The sequence below is a fragment of the Heptranchias perlo genome, chromosome 7 (genome assembly GCF_035084215.1).
Source record: "Heptranchias perlo isolate sHepPer1 chromosome 7, sHepPer1.hap1, whole genome shotgun sequence".
Lineage (NCBI taxonomy): Eukaryota > Metazoa > Chordata > Chondrichthyes > Hexanchiformes > Hexanchidae > Heptranchias > Heptranchias perlo.
In genome coordinates this window covers 42920596-42936657 of record NC_090331.1, presented here as the reverse complement: position 1 = coordinate 42936657, position 16062 = coordinate 42920596, and the positions used below count along the sequence as shown (strand labels likewise).

Here is a 16062-nt window from a genome sequence, read left to right as displayed (position 1 = left end):
CCCGACATTCCGCCCCTGCCTGCCAGCTGCCGCTTCCTACCAGTTTCAGGTGGGAAACTGCCCGGGGGCATGCAGATGAGGCCTGATTGTTAAAATCTGCCAGGCCTCACGCTGCCAAGGTCAGGACAGTTTGCTGCCGCCTAATTCCCATCCCAAGTTAAAATCAAGGTTTAACAGTCTGATAATGGACGAAAGAAGTGCATTCCTAGAAGAGAGAATGTAGAAGTAATGAAATAGCAAATAACTTGCCTTTCCTGAATAGGATACACAGTGTTTTGTCGTGTTATAGGGGATATTAGGCTCAGCCTGGTCCCAGTAAGTGAAAGTCACAGAAGATCCATCTGACCACTTGAACAAGGCTGGGAACTGGTTACTTCTTAATCCGGTCCACATGTCGTATCTGTAAGCTAAAGGACAACTTAAGTAACAATAGTTAGGGAAATTCAATGGGTATTATTATAAATGAAACTCACCATTTGGGGATAATTTACAGGAGCAATAGTATGTCAAATTGCATAATTGAATCTTGATATTTGCAAGTGAAGTGATACAGACTTTAACCTGAAAAAAATGCAGCACATAGCTGGTACTGAACAACTTCTATGAAAGAGATTTAATTTTAGAAATCTGTACTATGTCAAAACACCAATAGCTATGTTCTGAAAAGCCATCTTGTGAATAATGCCAAAAATGGCAGCTTTTCAATATATTCAGGAAATGACATAATAGCATTTTTATAAAATATTTTATAAGATATTTGAGATCTGCAAACGGCCAAGTCAACAACTGTGCTCCAAGCATTTCTCTACCTTTAAACTGAGTACAAATCTTGACTTGGGAAGTCATTGAGACAACAAAGGAAATCAAAGACACAAGAACAGGTATCTTGAATTAAACACAGTAACAAGGGAAAAACTTCAAATCTACAAACTTTTTGGTATGAATGCTTAATGCACTTACACCAGTTATATTACACCCTCTAAAGTAAATTGGCAGGATTGTGGTTTAAGTGCATTAAGAATTCACACAAAAATATCCCAGATTAGAAAATCTGCCTTTACAGAACCTTTCCAACGTAATCTGCTCGTTTATCAGACAAGTCTTCAGGCTGAATGCAAATACAAAGACTTCTCAATTTACCAAAATGAGATAAACATGATTTTTTCTTATTCCTTCCCAGGACATGAGTGTTGCTGGCAAGACCAGCATTTATTGCCCATTCACAATTGCCCTCGAGAAGGAGGAGGTTGCCCGCCTTCTTGAACCACAGCAATCAGTGTGGTGAAGGTGCTCCCACAATTCTGTTAGGTAGGAAGTTCCAGGATTTTGACCCAGCGACAATAAAACAACAGCAATATGTGTCCAAGTCTGAATGGTGTGTGACTTGGGAGGCGATGGTGTTTCCATGCGCCTGCTGCCATTGTCCTTTTAAATGGTCGAGGATTTGGGAAGTGCTGCTGAAGAAGCCTTGGTGAGGTGCTGCAGTACATCCTGTAGATAATGCACACTGCAGCCACAGTAAGCCAGTGATGGAGGGGTTGGATATGTTGGCTAGTGGATGAAGTACCGATCAAGGACAAGAGCAGCAGGCACATGGGAACAACACCATCTGCACGTTCCCCTCCAAGTCACACACCATCCCAACTTGGAAATATATCGCCGTTCCTTCATCGTCGCTGGGTCAAAATCCTGGAACTCCCTTCCTAACAGCACTGTGGGAGAACCGTCACCACACGGACTGCAGCGGTTCAAGAAGGCGGCTCACCACCACCTTCTCAAGGGCAATAAATGCCGGCCTTGCCAGCGACGCCCACATCCCATGAATGAATAAAAAAAAGTGAACTGCTTTGTCCTGGATGGTGTCGAGCTTCTTGAGTGTTGTTGCATGTGCACCCATCAGATAAGTGGAGAATATTCCATAACATTCCTGACTTGTGCCTCGTGGGTGGAGGAGAGATTTTGGGGAGTCAGGTGGTGATAGTTACTTGCTGCAGAACACGCAGCCTCCGACATGCTCTAGCAGCCATAGCATTTCTGTGGCTGGTCCAGTTGTGTTTCTGGTCAATGGTGACCCCTAGGATGTTGATAGCGGGGACTCAATGGCAAGTTTGGGAATAGTAAAGAAGGATTAAACTTTCCTAAGGAAGACAATTAACTGCACTACGTATTCAACTAGGTGCAAGATATATGAATTTTATTCATAAACGCAGCGCAATGAAAGAGCTTCCCCTATTTTAGCCTTTGGTAAGATTACTGAACACAACGAGGTTTAGTAATGTGATACTAAGTGAATATTACCCCAGAAGATTAACCTCCAGCCAGTGTGACCACATAACAGGATGACAATTCAGGTCTTCAGTTCAAAGAACCTTCCTTCTCCCTTCCCTTCCCTTTTGGTTCTTCCTGTAAGAATCCTTAGATCCATCTCCTTGTTTTCCCATTCGCCCACCAGTGGAAACAATCTTTCACTATTTACCGACAATACCAGCTCCCATTCACTATGTTGCTGCTCCTGGCTCTGCAGGAAATGGTGGACCCCATGCCCACTGCATTCCCCAGTGCCCCAATCGGCAGCCTCAGCCTCAGCCTCAGCCTCAGCCTCAGCCTCAGCCTCAGCCTCAGCCTCAGCCTCAGCCTCAGCCTCAGCCTCAGCCTCAGCCTACCGCCCCACCACCAGACTCCTGGAAACCATCCAGACATGTTTCCAATCACTCGGAAGTGGGGGGTCAGTTCTCTGTGGCAGCAGCTGGTGATGTTATGGAATGGGGACTGTTGCTGCTGCTGCCGCTGCCGGAACTTTAACACGCAAAATTTTCCCAGGCTGTTAGCAGCAGTGCCCAGTAGAGTAATGCCGCATTCTGGGAGACTCCTGGGCAATCCGTTAGGGTTGGCAACCCTAGGAGGGGGTTGAGGTAGGATCCAGTACATTAGCAACAGGACTCAGATTGGAATGGGAAAGAGGGCCGAGAAAAGGGGATGAAATGGATGGTAATGGGGGTGTGGTAGAGAGAAATAGGTTGCAATGAAGAGGAGAAAGGGAAGAGTGCAGATGCTGGGAACGGTACTTTGGGGTGCAGAACGAAGGAGAGTGCCAATATTAAGAGGTTGTGGGGGAAGACAGCACTGGCATTAGGTGGGGTTGAAAAAGGTGCCAGCAGTGGAAGAACAGTACCAACTTGAGTCTATTTGGCAGGGGGGGGGGGGGGGAACAAATTGTTGAAATGGACAATGATTTCAGAAGATAGAAAATTGCAAGCAATGCACTTGTAATTTTCTGATTAGCTACTGGTTGGACGCAAAGCCCCACCAATGGCGGGCGTTTCAGAAAACTGCACCCACCGACTGTGTGGAAATCTGCTGAAAATCCAAATATCACATCGTTTCCCTTTTTAAAGATTAAAAATCTATTATGAAGTCCAGAAGTGCTTAATATGAATGGGAGTGAAATATATAAATCATGTGAAAATTCATAATTTTCTAGCGAAGCATACCCCTAGAAATACGACATTTGTATTTCCCCCTTTCAGGTTTTCATGTGCTTATGCTTTTTTTTAATTCAATAAAAAAAGTGAATATTTAATATACAACAGCTTTTCTATGGCACCTTTAATATAAAGAAATGTCCCAAGCCACTGATTCAGGGATTCAAACAGGGAGCTGTGGGAAAGATTGTCATGGATTTGGGAGACAACAACATGTTCAAGTACTTTGGAAAGAAAAGGGAGGTTGGAGAAGAGTTGTGTTTTTTTTGAGGAGAGGGTTTTGGAAGGAAGAAGGACAGTACTCATGGAGAGGGAATCATTTTCTATACAGATGTTTGACAAGGTACCGCATGGTAGGTTGTTACATAAGGTTAAATCTCATGGGATCCAAGGTGAGGTAGCCAATTGGATACAAAATTGGCTTGACGACAGAAGACAGAGGGTGGGTGTAGAGGGTTGTTTTTCAAATTGGAGGCCTGTGTCCAGCGGTGTGCCTCAGGGATCGGTGCTGGGTCCGCTGTTATTTGTTATTTATATTAATGATTTGGATGAGAATTTAGGAGGCATGGTTAGTAAGTATGCAGATGACACCAAGATTGGTGGCATTGTGGACAGTGAAGAAGGTTATCTAGGATTGCAACGGGATCTTGATCAATTGGGCCAGTGGGCCGATGAATGGCAGATGGAGTTTAATTTAGATAAATGTGAGGTGATGCATTTTGGTAGATCGAATCGGGCCAGGACCTACTCCGTTAATGGTAGGGCGTTGGGGAGAGTTATAGAACAAAGAGATCTGGGAGTACAGATTCATAGCTCCTTGAAAGTGGAGTCACAGGTGGATAGGGTGGTGAAGAAGGCATTCGGCATGCTTGGTTTCATTGGTCAGAACATTGAATGCAGGAGTTGGGATGTCTTGTTGAAGTTGTACAGGGCATTGGTGAGGCCACACTTGGAGTACTGTGTACAGTTCTGGTCACCCTATTATAGAAAGGATATTATTAAACTAGAAAGAGTGCAGAAAAGATTTACTAGGATGCTACCGGGACTTGATGGTTTGACTTACAGGGAGAGGTTAGACAGACTGGGACTTTTTTCCCTGGAGAGTAGGAGGTTAAGGGGTGATCTTATAGAAGTCTATAAAATAATGAGGGGCATAGATAAGGTCGATAGTCAAAATCTTTTCCCAAAGGTAGGGGAGTCTATAACGAGGGGGCATAGATTTAAGGTGAGAGGGGAGAGATACAAAAGGGTCCAGAGGGGCAATTTTTTCACTCAAAGGGTGGTGAGTGTCTGGAACGAGCTGCCAGAGGCAGTAGTAGAGGCGGGTACAATTTTGTCTTTTAAAAAGCATTTGGACAGTTACATGGGTAAGATGGGTATAGAGGGATATGGGCCAAGTGCAGGCAATTGGGACTAGCTTAGTGGTATAAACTGGGCGACATGGACATGTTGGGCCGAAGGGCCTGTTTCCATGTTGTAACTTCTATGATTCTATGATTCTATGATAATTTCCATGTAAGTAATTGTTTTCACAGGTCATAGGCTTGTGATCAGGGTCATTCTTGAGGTGTCGATTCCTTGGGGACTGTCAGCTTTTGCTAGTTTTCAAGAGAGAGAGAGAGAGAGACTGACAGACTTTTTGCTGCTAGGAAAAAGAAAATGGCAAGATTTTACGCTTATTCTTACCTTCATGAAGCTTGCTGACAACCAGCTCCACATCCGCCAATGAATGTATGCTGATCAGTTGACTTCCCTCAGATTTACAGGAACTATCTGCATCATCCCAATTCAAATCTTTTTTGTGCATATAAAAGCAGAAGCCATTGTATGCAAGCCAGCCAGCTTCACATTCTGTATTGGAGTACTTCCAAGGATCTGCCAATAGAGCAGCCAAAATAAATATGCTAATTTAAAACGTCAACTTCAACATTATTTTGTATAATTTCCTTCCTAAAAAATGTTTGACATTTGTAAACAATAGGGTAGAAATTGTTCCTCATTGCGCCTGTTTTACAGGCGTAAATTTTTGGGTGCAACATGATGTGCCCCAAGGACACCTGAAAAATGTCTGACTGAAGATCGATTCTGGTCATTTTCTAGATGTCCACCTTAAGTGTTAGGTCCCTCATTAGCATATGCAAGAGACCCAACGCCTGTTTAAGGACCCTTACCAGGAATTAGACTACGCTGAACATTGCTCAGGTTTTCGGGGTCTGGATGCGGCCACCACTGAAAAGGGGAGTGAAGAATTTTTTTAAACTTCTATGGAGCCAGGAGAAGCAGGACTGTATTTTTAACAGCCGCTGCCAGCTGTGACCGGCCCCTCTTCCGCTGTCCTTTCCCTCCCGCAGGATTTATCTGTGGGTTCGCTGACCGTGGAGACAACTCACCCTGAAAATTTAGATGAAGCCTGAGGACCAAGCAATTCTCAGGCCTCTGTCTTTGGGGGCAGGGATCGTTCCCTGTGCCCATTTGGTGCTTTAAAAATGTCCTAAGAATGTCTAGGCCATTAAGTTTACTGGCAGAAAAATCTACCGAGAGCAAATTTCAGAAAATACAATTTAGCTTTTTTAATTTTAACTTACAAAATTCTCAAAATTAACTTTTCATTAAAATGATTCCACCCTATCAAGACACGGAGAATAAAACTAATCTTCAAAAATAAAAATTTGGCTAAAGTAATGAGAATTCACATCCACCAGTGGACATTTAATAATATCCAAGTAATTCATGAAAAATGCCAATTGGGCCATACCCTAGTCAAACAATGAGTTTTACTGGTTTGCCTTTTTATTTCTCTCTTTTTTTAAAATAATACTGTAACTGGAGGTGCATGGTTTGATGTGTCCCTTGAACAATAATCCCACCAAGTAAGGAAGTGGGCCAGTGGTGCAGCTGGTCGTTACATCACAGTAGCATGACTTGGTTTTGTGTCTTGTAATGCATAGCATGACAGGTGACCACCATCTGGCAAAGTGCCAAGTCGAAGTAAAGCACTTCCGTAAATTGGAAGCAATTTATATTGGCAACAATTGTGCACATTTTAGTGGTTGATTGGAGAACAGCATGGAAACCACTTCCTGTCCTTTGAGCCACAAAATGGTGTTTAACAGGTATATTTATGTGGGGATAAATGTAAACTAAATATCCACGGAAGACTGAGAAAGTCCTTACAATATTAGAATTCTAGATTCCTGACAAGGACAATGGAGTTCTCAGTCTTGATTGGCTTCACACTTGGGTTTTTCTAGAAGTTGCATTTTGACAATTTAAACAAGGTATGTAGGAAAGTGGGAGGGGGATGAGGGCCATTACCTATATTACTTGATATCACTTCTAACAAAAGCCAAAGACAGCGTGGACTGTAGAAGGCAAATACAGATTGAGAGTAAACATGAGGAAGATGACAGTTAAAAAAGAAATGTAGATCCACGTACCCAGTATGAAGTACCATATAGTTTAAGACCTCTGGTATTCCATTGAGGTGCATTACAAAGATGTGGCAACATGGTTAATTCCCATGTCTACTTTCATTATGTGACATCATTCTATTAATGAGGAACTTTTTTTAAAAAACAAAAAAAAGGGCTCTATAGCACTTTACTGCAACAGTGAACACATTCATTTAGATTGCCTCACAGTTGAATTATGATACATGGTCCCTTGGGTCAGATCACTCCATTCACAATATTGAAACCACCAGTGCAACCACTTCTCAGGACAACCAAGACTTTTCTTAACATTTTATGCAAAAATTGAAAGAGCCAAAATGTTAAGAGCTAGATAATGAATTTATAGACAAGACCAATATTTCCTCCAAACAATGCATTAGAACAAACCATCTATTCCACAATTCAGAGCTGATCAATTCCTGCTCCTAAATCTAATATTTTCAATCAGGCTCATTTTTAAAATCAGCATTTACCTGTACCAAGTGCTTTGGAACAAACAACCCTGCTCTATGCTGCACACAGTGCCACCTGAAGATATAATCATCACTGAGCATTAGTTTATCTCCCTGCACCCAGTATGGGCATTCCCATCTCCTAGCACATTTATCAGAAAATGGGTGTCTTTAGGGGATCAAATCATCAGATCACAGAGACAAAGGTTCAATTTTGTATCTGTCATTTACAAAAAGAGATGCTGACAAGAAAACAAAACATTTAATTAACAACACATATGGAAATATTTTGCAAGCTCTGAAGCCTATTTCTCGTCACTAAACCCAGGGAAGAATCTGGCAGCACTGACGTTAAATTAGGTTGGTAAGAGCACCTGGAGTCAATACAGAGGCTGTGAGCAATTTTATAAGTCCTTTTAATGTTTGGAATACAGCACAGAATAATAGCTGTTGAAATTAAACAAAAGTAAGTGAATAAAGACTAGCTCCTCCTTCCCAAGTGGTGAAAAATAAAAGCAACACAGGTTTCCATCCTAACACATGTGCATTTAAAAAGTTTGGGAGCCTCCTGCAAGAGCTGCTTTGCAGCTTCATCCCCAGGTTCTGGTGGTAATGCACTAAAGCAGTGGGCTATTATTTTAAATTGGGGAGCAGAAGACCCATGTCGTGCAGCTCCCTGGAAAATGCATAAATGTATCTATAAAATGATGCAGTTTGTTGTATTTCTCTATTCTATTTAGTCATTTATTTTTTGTTCCCAGTATACAACACATTAGGCAGGGGTTTCCAACTATATTCAGACAAGTTCTGCTTACGTCATTCATCTATCTTTGGATTAGATGGGATAGTACATTAATCCTGATTTTTGTGGGTTCAATAGAAGTATCTCTCATTGTTACTCTGCCCCTTTCTCTGTTTCGCTTCCTCCCATCCCCACCCCCCGAAAACTGGTTAACCCCAAAAATGGGTGCGGAGATCACAATGTGCGATTAACCTGCGCCCGGTCACTGAGATGCAGGCAGCACATAACATTCATGCTGCCTGCTGTTTTACATGATTGCTGCATGCAGCCAGCCCTACCTGCGCTGTTGAGTGGCTACTCACCAGCAGGGGGCCCAAATATCGAGAGTGGCTAGCACCACTTAAAGACAGCCTGCACCTCTAAAAAAAAAAGGAAGGTGCACTGTAGCTGCCGGAGGTGGTGGAGGTCAATTGGGAAGTGAATCTGTGCTGCAATATAGTGAAACATGATGATGATGGGAACTCTGAAATTTGTTCATGAGTAACAACTTGGCTGCTCAAAATTTGCAAGACTCTTATATTTTCAAAATATAATTACGGGTCTGAACAGAGATCAGACAGACATCGCACACATAAAACACAGATGCAAGTCCCGTCCTTATGTTTACAAATTGTTGAGTTCCTTCAAAACATTGAATAAAGGTTGCTCAACACTACACCCTCCCACCACTCCAACACCCACCTACCAACAAACTCTTTCAATCAGTACTCAACTCTTCCAATCAGATGCTTCATCTCACCCTCACACATTACCACTGTTGCAAGCCGCACACCCACAACTCACAGTTCACACACACTGGCAGCTATTCAACCACGACAGCCACATCACCCAAATATCTTGCAGGACACTCATCGACACATTTCCTGCTTTCTTGTGGGAGAAGGTGGCGCATAACAAGAGGCAGCAAGTGGCAATGGCTCCATGGAACATGAACCTGCTGTCCTCTCTCAGGATGACAGCAATCCTGTCCCAACCCTGCCACTTCACCGATACCCTTGCTGTTGCTTGTCAGCTAGCCAGCCCACTTCACGTAGAGTACTGAACCTTTATTATAGGAAATCAAAAGCAAATACTGCGGATTGGGAAATCTGAAATAAAAATAGAAAATGTTGGAGAAGCTCAGTAAGTCAGGCAGCATCTGTGGAGAAAGAAATAGGGTTAACATTTCAGGTCGAAGACATTCTGAGCCTTTATTATAGGAACACAGAAACAGGTGTAGGCCATTTAGCCCCTCGAGCCTGTTCGACCATTCAATGAGATCATGGCTGATCTGTGACCTAACTCCATATATTCGCCGTAGCCCCATATCCCTTAATACCTTTGGTTAACAAAAATCTGTCAATCTCAGATTTAAAATTAACAACTGAGCTAGCATCAACTTCCATTTGCATAAGAGTTTTCCAAACTTTTACAACCCTTTGCATGTAGAAGTGTTTCCTATCTTCACTCCTGAAATTCCTGGCTCTAATTTTTAGGCTATGTCCCCTCATCCTAGTATTCAAGCATAGGTGACCTCCAAAAACAGGTACAAATACGTCAGCAGTCAGAAGCAATAATCCAGCAACAAACCTGAACTCCTGCATGATCCCTTTAGATAGCACTGGTTCTCCATGCCGTTTAAGACCTGTTCAGCTATGTGAGGTTAAAACAGTGTGGCTGGAACGTGGAGTTCCAATATAGCTGTGGTCCCTTTAAATCAGCATTGCACACTGATCGACTGCATAATCTCCCTACTTTACATGCTGCCGGAGTTAGTTAGGTATGCATGCGCAAACGCCTTTACTAATATGGTGTCCTGCGCACATCACGCCAGAAGCTTGCGCGCACATCTCTGACACCATTTTGGGTCCTTAGGAGTCTGCGTAGCACCTACACAACAGGCGCTACACTGCCCAATTTAGCGCCCCCCCCCCCCCCCCGGGAGCTTTCGTCCTTCCCATGTTTCAGTTACTCTCTTCCTTTCTCCATTACTCTCCTCTTGCACTTTCTGATCCTTTCTCAATCTCTGTGTTCATTACTATCCCTCCATCGACTAAGTTTCTTTTTTTGTTGCTGTCTTTATCTGATGTTCTCCCTCTGATTCTTTGTTTTTCTCTCCGTTACTATGAGCGCACCTGGTGCTGTTATTCTACTAATCTCGCCCAATTACATCATTTTCCTTCAGTGAACTCTAGCTGTTGCTTTTTCTTCCAGTAACCTCTCCCAACATCACTCCCTCACACAGCTGATTGGTGTACATCCTAATTCAGGTGCCATTCTGCTTCCGGGGCCTTGACTAGCATGCTGCATAAGATGTTTCTCTGCTAGTATGAACAGATTATCAATGCAGTTGATTAATGCATTGATTTCCCAATAATTCATGACTAAATAGGATGCAAGAAAAAAGAAATTTGGCACGTTTTTGCTGAGAAGGTGGTATGGTTGATGACAGTTTAATTTATATTGTATAACTACAGTTAAGGCACTGAATTGCTTGCATTTTGGTTTATAGCAATTTATATCTAAACAATTTCATCCTGTGTCCCTAAGCATCATTTTGTCAGTGGTTGTACCAATTAAGATACCCAAATAGATGTGCAAAAGTGTTCTGACCAAAGAAAAAATAACAGAAATAATGAGAGATGAATCAGTAATGGAATGGGAGGAATCGATTGCATAAGAATTTGTGCAGCAATAAGAAGTTTAATCCCTTAACTGTTGTATTGACTTTGCAAGCTGATCAGTACTTGAAATGGACCAAAAAATTAATTCAATTGAAAAAAAAAGTACGCACTTTGGAGGGGAGATATTCATTTGTACCCTGACATTTGCTTGGAAGTGTGTTTATATAGGTGTTAGGACTGAGCTCAGCAGTGATGATCAAACAGCTGACCAAACGCTGATTGTCAAGGTTCATCATGAGGAACAGCCACTTAGTTGAGATACCAGAGGACTGCTGGCACACAAAGAACTATATTCCAAGGCCTTCGAGCGTGGGGAGGGAAAAAAAAAAAGCAAATTACACTTACCAATCGACTCCATACTTGTCTCATTGAACGGTTTCTTGCATACATATGGTAGGGCAGCTTCACAAGGGCTAGTTTGCCAGCGACCATCAGACTCAAAGCTCATTATAGCACAGCCGGATTCCTCAAGATAAAATAAACCAAGTATACCTAAACATAATAAGTTGCAAAATTTCAGCTGAAAAGTCTCACCAGTATCTGGGCATAACTATTTAGTTTCAGATGGGCTTGAGGTAAATTAAAAATAGGTGCATTACATTCTGTATCTTCCATAAAATGATCAACACTTCAATCAGTTCAACATGATCTCCTGTATCGAATGAGACAGACAGGACGGGATGCATTAAGCAAGAGAAATTCAATGGAAATAAAAAAAATAATAGAAAGGAAATAAAAATCAGAAAAAATGTTTACTGGAATGGGAGACTTAGGATATATATATATAAAAAAACAAAAGCCAGAAATTGAGAAAAACAATCAAAAAAGCTAGACAGAAAAAGAAATAGAAACAGAATGATCATGATAACTGGGGGACAAAGAAACAAGAAAGGAGCAGAAATGGGAAAGGAGAATAAAGATAAAAGAGACAAAAAGGGAAAGGGTAGAAAATGAAAAAAGGCCGTTTCTATGATGCTCAGGTTGACTTCATCTGACTACTACCAAACCATTTTTACTTTTAAACCAAAAGAATCTAAACATGTAATTTTTGTTGTGAGTGGTTACTGTGATCTGCATTCTGTCTATCAGCATTCAAATCTCTGGTGTCCACTAGTTTTCTATTGTATGCCACACATTTTGTTCCAAAGTAATATAACTCAGCTTTGTAACTGAAATATATTTACCATCGTCCCAATTAACAAATGCTAAAGGTGTTCCATCTGACCACTGCCAGCCACCAGCCATGTTCAGCTGATTCAGACCAATCCACAATTTTTTCGGAACATTTGGTTTGCCTATTAAAAGAACATGATAATTATGAGATGTAAAATTATTTAATTTAACATTTAACAGCTTTGGGTACTACTCTTATTTTGGTTAACATTTCTGCACATTAAGAGAAGTTGTAGCTGTTTCTCCAAAATCAGAACTTCAACCTGTCAGCTCGAGTTTGAATCTGTTTCAACTGCAATTTGAACTTGCAAAACATCTCAGGACAAGAAGAGTGATATGACCCCCAGTTAGATAATGCTCGTTGGCAAATTACCAACTAATATTGATGGCTGCCAATGCAGAAGGCTGAGTTCTGAACCATTCTACCTTTTCAGTGACAGCAGGTAGCTCCTTTAACTCTTTAGGGAGAGCTAAGAGAAAAAAAAATACCATACCTCTAAATGTAGGAGGGGAGATACATTTGGCAATATATTGATGCCAACTAATGTTACAAATCAATTATTTATCATAGTTTCAATTGAACAGCTAAACAATTAAGGAAACTCTGCATTGTCAAAGTTCCTCCTGTAGTGCAGCTATTCCGTGGTAGGTAAATGATGAATTACATAGCAGTTACACATGGAAACAGGACGTTCGGCCCAACAAATCCATGTTGGTGTTTATCCATCACATGAGCAGTGGTCCTAATCGCCTTCTGCCCATTTCGTTTCCTTATCCCTTTAACTCCCTCTCCTTCAATCATCTATCTAACCAAGTACCTTTGGATGTTTTTCTACATTAAAAGGGTGGTGGTGGTTCTAACTGTTGTAGTAGTAGTGATAGTAACTTATTCTTAAAAGTTGACTTGGGCCAGGATTTTGACTCAGAGCCGGGAAGTGAGCGGGGATCAAATCGCTGATGGGAAACCTGGAAATACGGGTTTCCCAGACATCCTTACGATTGTGACGTAAGGACGTCTTTTTTCTTTTGTCGGTTTCCCATCTGACAGGCCAGCCTGATCGACTGAGACCAGCCTGTCAGGCAGGAGCAGAGCAAGGAAGAGGACACGAAAAGGCAAGTCTTCAGGTCTTGAAATCACAAGCCTCCGAAAGCTTGTGATTTCAAATAAAACTGTTGGACTATAACCTGGTGTTGTAAGACTCCTTACATTTGTCTCTATCTAGTCTGTCCCATCCCTTCAGAATTTTAAACACCTCTATCAAATCACTCCATAATCTCATCTGATGCAGTGATAACAGTCCCAATTTTTAAAAATCTTTCTTTGCATTCGTACTTCCTCATACCAGGCAATATTCTAGTGATTCTCTGCTGTACCCTCTCTATTGCCTCAACATCTTTCCTATAGAGTGGAGCCTAAAACTGCAAATAATTCTTGAACTGTGGTCTTACTAAGATTTTGTATAGATTCACCACTACATTTCAACTTTCATATTCTATACCTCTTGCCATAAAACCCAGTTTTCCACCAGCTTTTTTATGTTCTTTTCGTAGCTTGAGATGCTGCTTTTAATGTCTTGTGAACCTAAACTCCCAAATCCCTCTGCTTTTCCACATTAGCCAGCCTTCCCCATTCAAAGTATTATTTTTTTTTTAAAAAGATCAAAGTTGCAGCATAGCCAACTGCTACAATTAAGCTGGGCTGAATTCTGCACAGAAAAAGGAATAACACATCGTAACAGAATATTACCAAATTAGTTTGGTATTTTTTTAATGTAACAACATGATCAGTTTGGACTAAATTTTCACAATTTGACAGTATTAATGGAGACTGAGTCATGTATTTAGTGGGGCAGAAAATCTTGGTATGTTTTGACAGACCACTTCATGTATGTCACAGATGATTAACATTCTAACTCACCAGCAATGTACTTTTGTACTTTTGGATCAGCAATACTCAGCAAATCCCCTCCTTGACTCTGACAGGAAAGGCGAGCCTCATTCCAGGAGAGAAGTGATTGAAAGTTAAACTGGTAACAAGTCTGTTCTTCAGTATTGTTCTCCCAGAAAGTTTTGCATTCAGTATCTGGAAAACAGTGAAATAGCATCTACCTTTATCGTGCTGAATAAACTCAAATATTGTGACTCGGGGTTTAATGGTTAACTTGAGAGAGGGGAAGGAAAAGAGTGCATTCAAGATAAATTACTATCTCAAGTAGCTAGGGAAAAAAAATAGCTGTAGATCGGCCATATTAGGTCCAAAAAATAGCTGCTAATAAAACCAACAGGTTTGTCAGCAAGTTGTTGCCACAGAGGTACTCCAGACAGCTAGCAATTCCCCATCCCAATTCCATAGTGACAGGAGAGAAATTTTTCACATAGAAAGTAGTTACATTATAGTAACTAATTAGATATGAAAGATAGCAGTAGAATCAAAAGAGGCATTTCAGAAATCACAGCAGAAGTTGCACAAAATATTTATGCAGGCAGAACAATGGCAAATTAAATTTAATACAAACAAGCGTAGACTATTGCACGTAGGAAGGAAAGATGGGTGACACACGCAGTCCATGGACAGTGCTGAATAGGATGAATTTGAAAGAGACCCAAGACTCTTAGGAACACTTAACATATCTCAACTAGTGCAGAACAGCAATCAGCAAAGCCAACAGAATGTTGAACTACATAAGCAAAACAGTAAAATACAAGTCAGGGGAAGTTGTGGTCAAACTATGCAGTGCTCTGGTCACACACCACAATGGGCCGGAAATTGCTCACATCAGCGTGTCAACGTTTGCAGCAGCTCCTGTGATTAAAATGTATGAATTTACTTAATTAGGATCCATGGTGTAGACTTGCGTGATGTCATGATTTTTTTTCAAAGCTTCAACATCAGCCCAGCCTCTGAACAGTGTGGGTTGATGCGCATGGGAAATACTGGAAACCACGCCCACAAGCAGGCAAGTAGAAATCAAAGTAAACTTCTGTGTCAGTGTAAATAAAAATTTAAACATATCTTCTTATAAAAAGCCAAGCAAATGATTTAATGAAACAGACAGAAGTTAAAAAAGTGTTTAATTTTTAAACATTTTTTTAATGATCAAAAAATTAGAGTAATATGATATTCTACATTTTTAAAATTTCATTTTTTGTTTTTTTGCAGTCATTAGGAGTCATCGCGCTTTTAAAAAGTAGCGCGGAGCTGGTATTTTTTAGTGCACCTCTTGGTGGCTTAAGTATTTTCGTTCCAGCTGGGCAGATGGGTAAGTTTACGATTTTTGAATGATTTCAGTGATTGTAATGTACCATGCCCCTTTGATTTGCAGCTGTCAAATTGCTAGCGAACCAATGGGAGCAAGTTCAAAAGTCCCGGGTTTTAGTGCGCATTTGCAAATTCGTGACTTGCTTCCTGGATTCACCGGCGAAGAGAGAGGACACCATTATGGAACGGCGTCCAGAGATGAGTGATTTCTGGCCCATTGAATACAGCGTCCGGTTGTGGTTGCTAACAAGTAAGAAAAATATTCAAGTGCTGGAGGCAGTGCTGATCGCTAGTGTCAAAGGTCCAAGTTATGAGGACAGTCTGGAGAAACTTGGGCTTTGCAACATGGAGAGGAGGGTGTCGATTAAGCACAGGTGAGACCGTGGTTTAGCGAGTGGCTGGCCCGTTAAGCAGCGGGGAGACCCAGCCGATTTTAATGGCTGGGCCTCAATAACATGCTGCTGGCCGACTTCCCAACCAAAACGTTCTGGAAGTTGGCAGGAAACAGCTGTCTGGGAATTAAAATCAGGCATCATAGAAACATGGAAAATAGGAGGAGGAGTATGCCATTCAGCCCTTCGAGCCTGCTCCTCCATTCAACATGATCATGGCTCATCCTCCATCCCTATACCCCTTGATGCCTTTTGTGTCTAGAAATCTATCTAGATCCTTCTTAAATATAGAAGGAGCCTGGCCTCCACCAGCCTTCTGTGGTACAGAAGTCCACAGGTTCACCATCCTCTGAGTGAAGAAATTTCTCCTCATCTCAGTCCTAAATG

General features: G+C 41.5%; 1 protein-coding gene across 2 annotated transcripts in view; it reads right to left on the bottom strand.

Annotated features, from left to right (window-relative positions):
* Window positions 1-16062, bottom strand: part of ly75 (lymphocyte antigen 75) — a 116565-nt gene that overhangs the window by 83529 nt on the left and 16974 nt on the right. For both annotated transcript variants that reach the window (XM_067987396.1, XM_067987397.1), the window contains exons 4-8: window positions 13943-14107; window positions 12036-12146; window positions 11197-11343; window positions 5169-5357; window positions 250-407 (exon numbers count right to left, since the gene is read on the bottom strand). In XM_067987396.1, the coding sequence (XP_067843497.1) occupies window positions 250-407; window positions 5169-5357; window positions 11197-11343; window positions 12036-12146; window positions 13943-14107 (770 nt within the window). The remainder of the gene's footprint in view (window positions 1-249; window positions 408-5168; window positions 5358-11196; window positions 11344-12035; window positions 12147-13942; window positions 14108-16062) is intronic.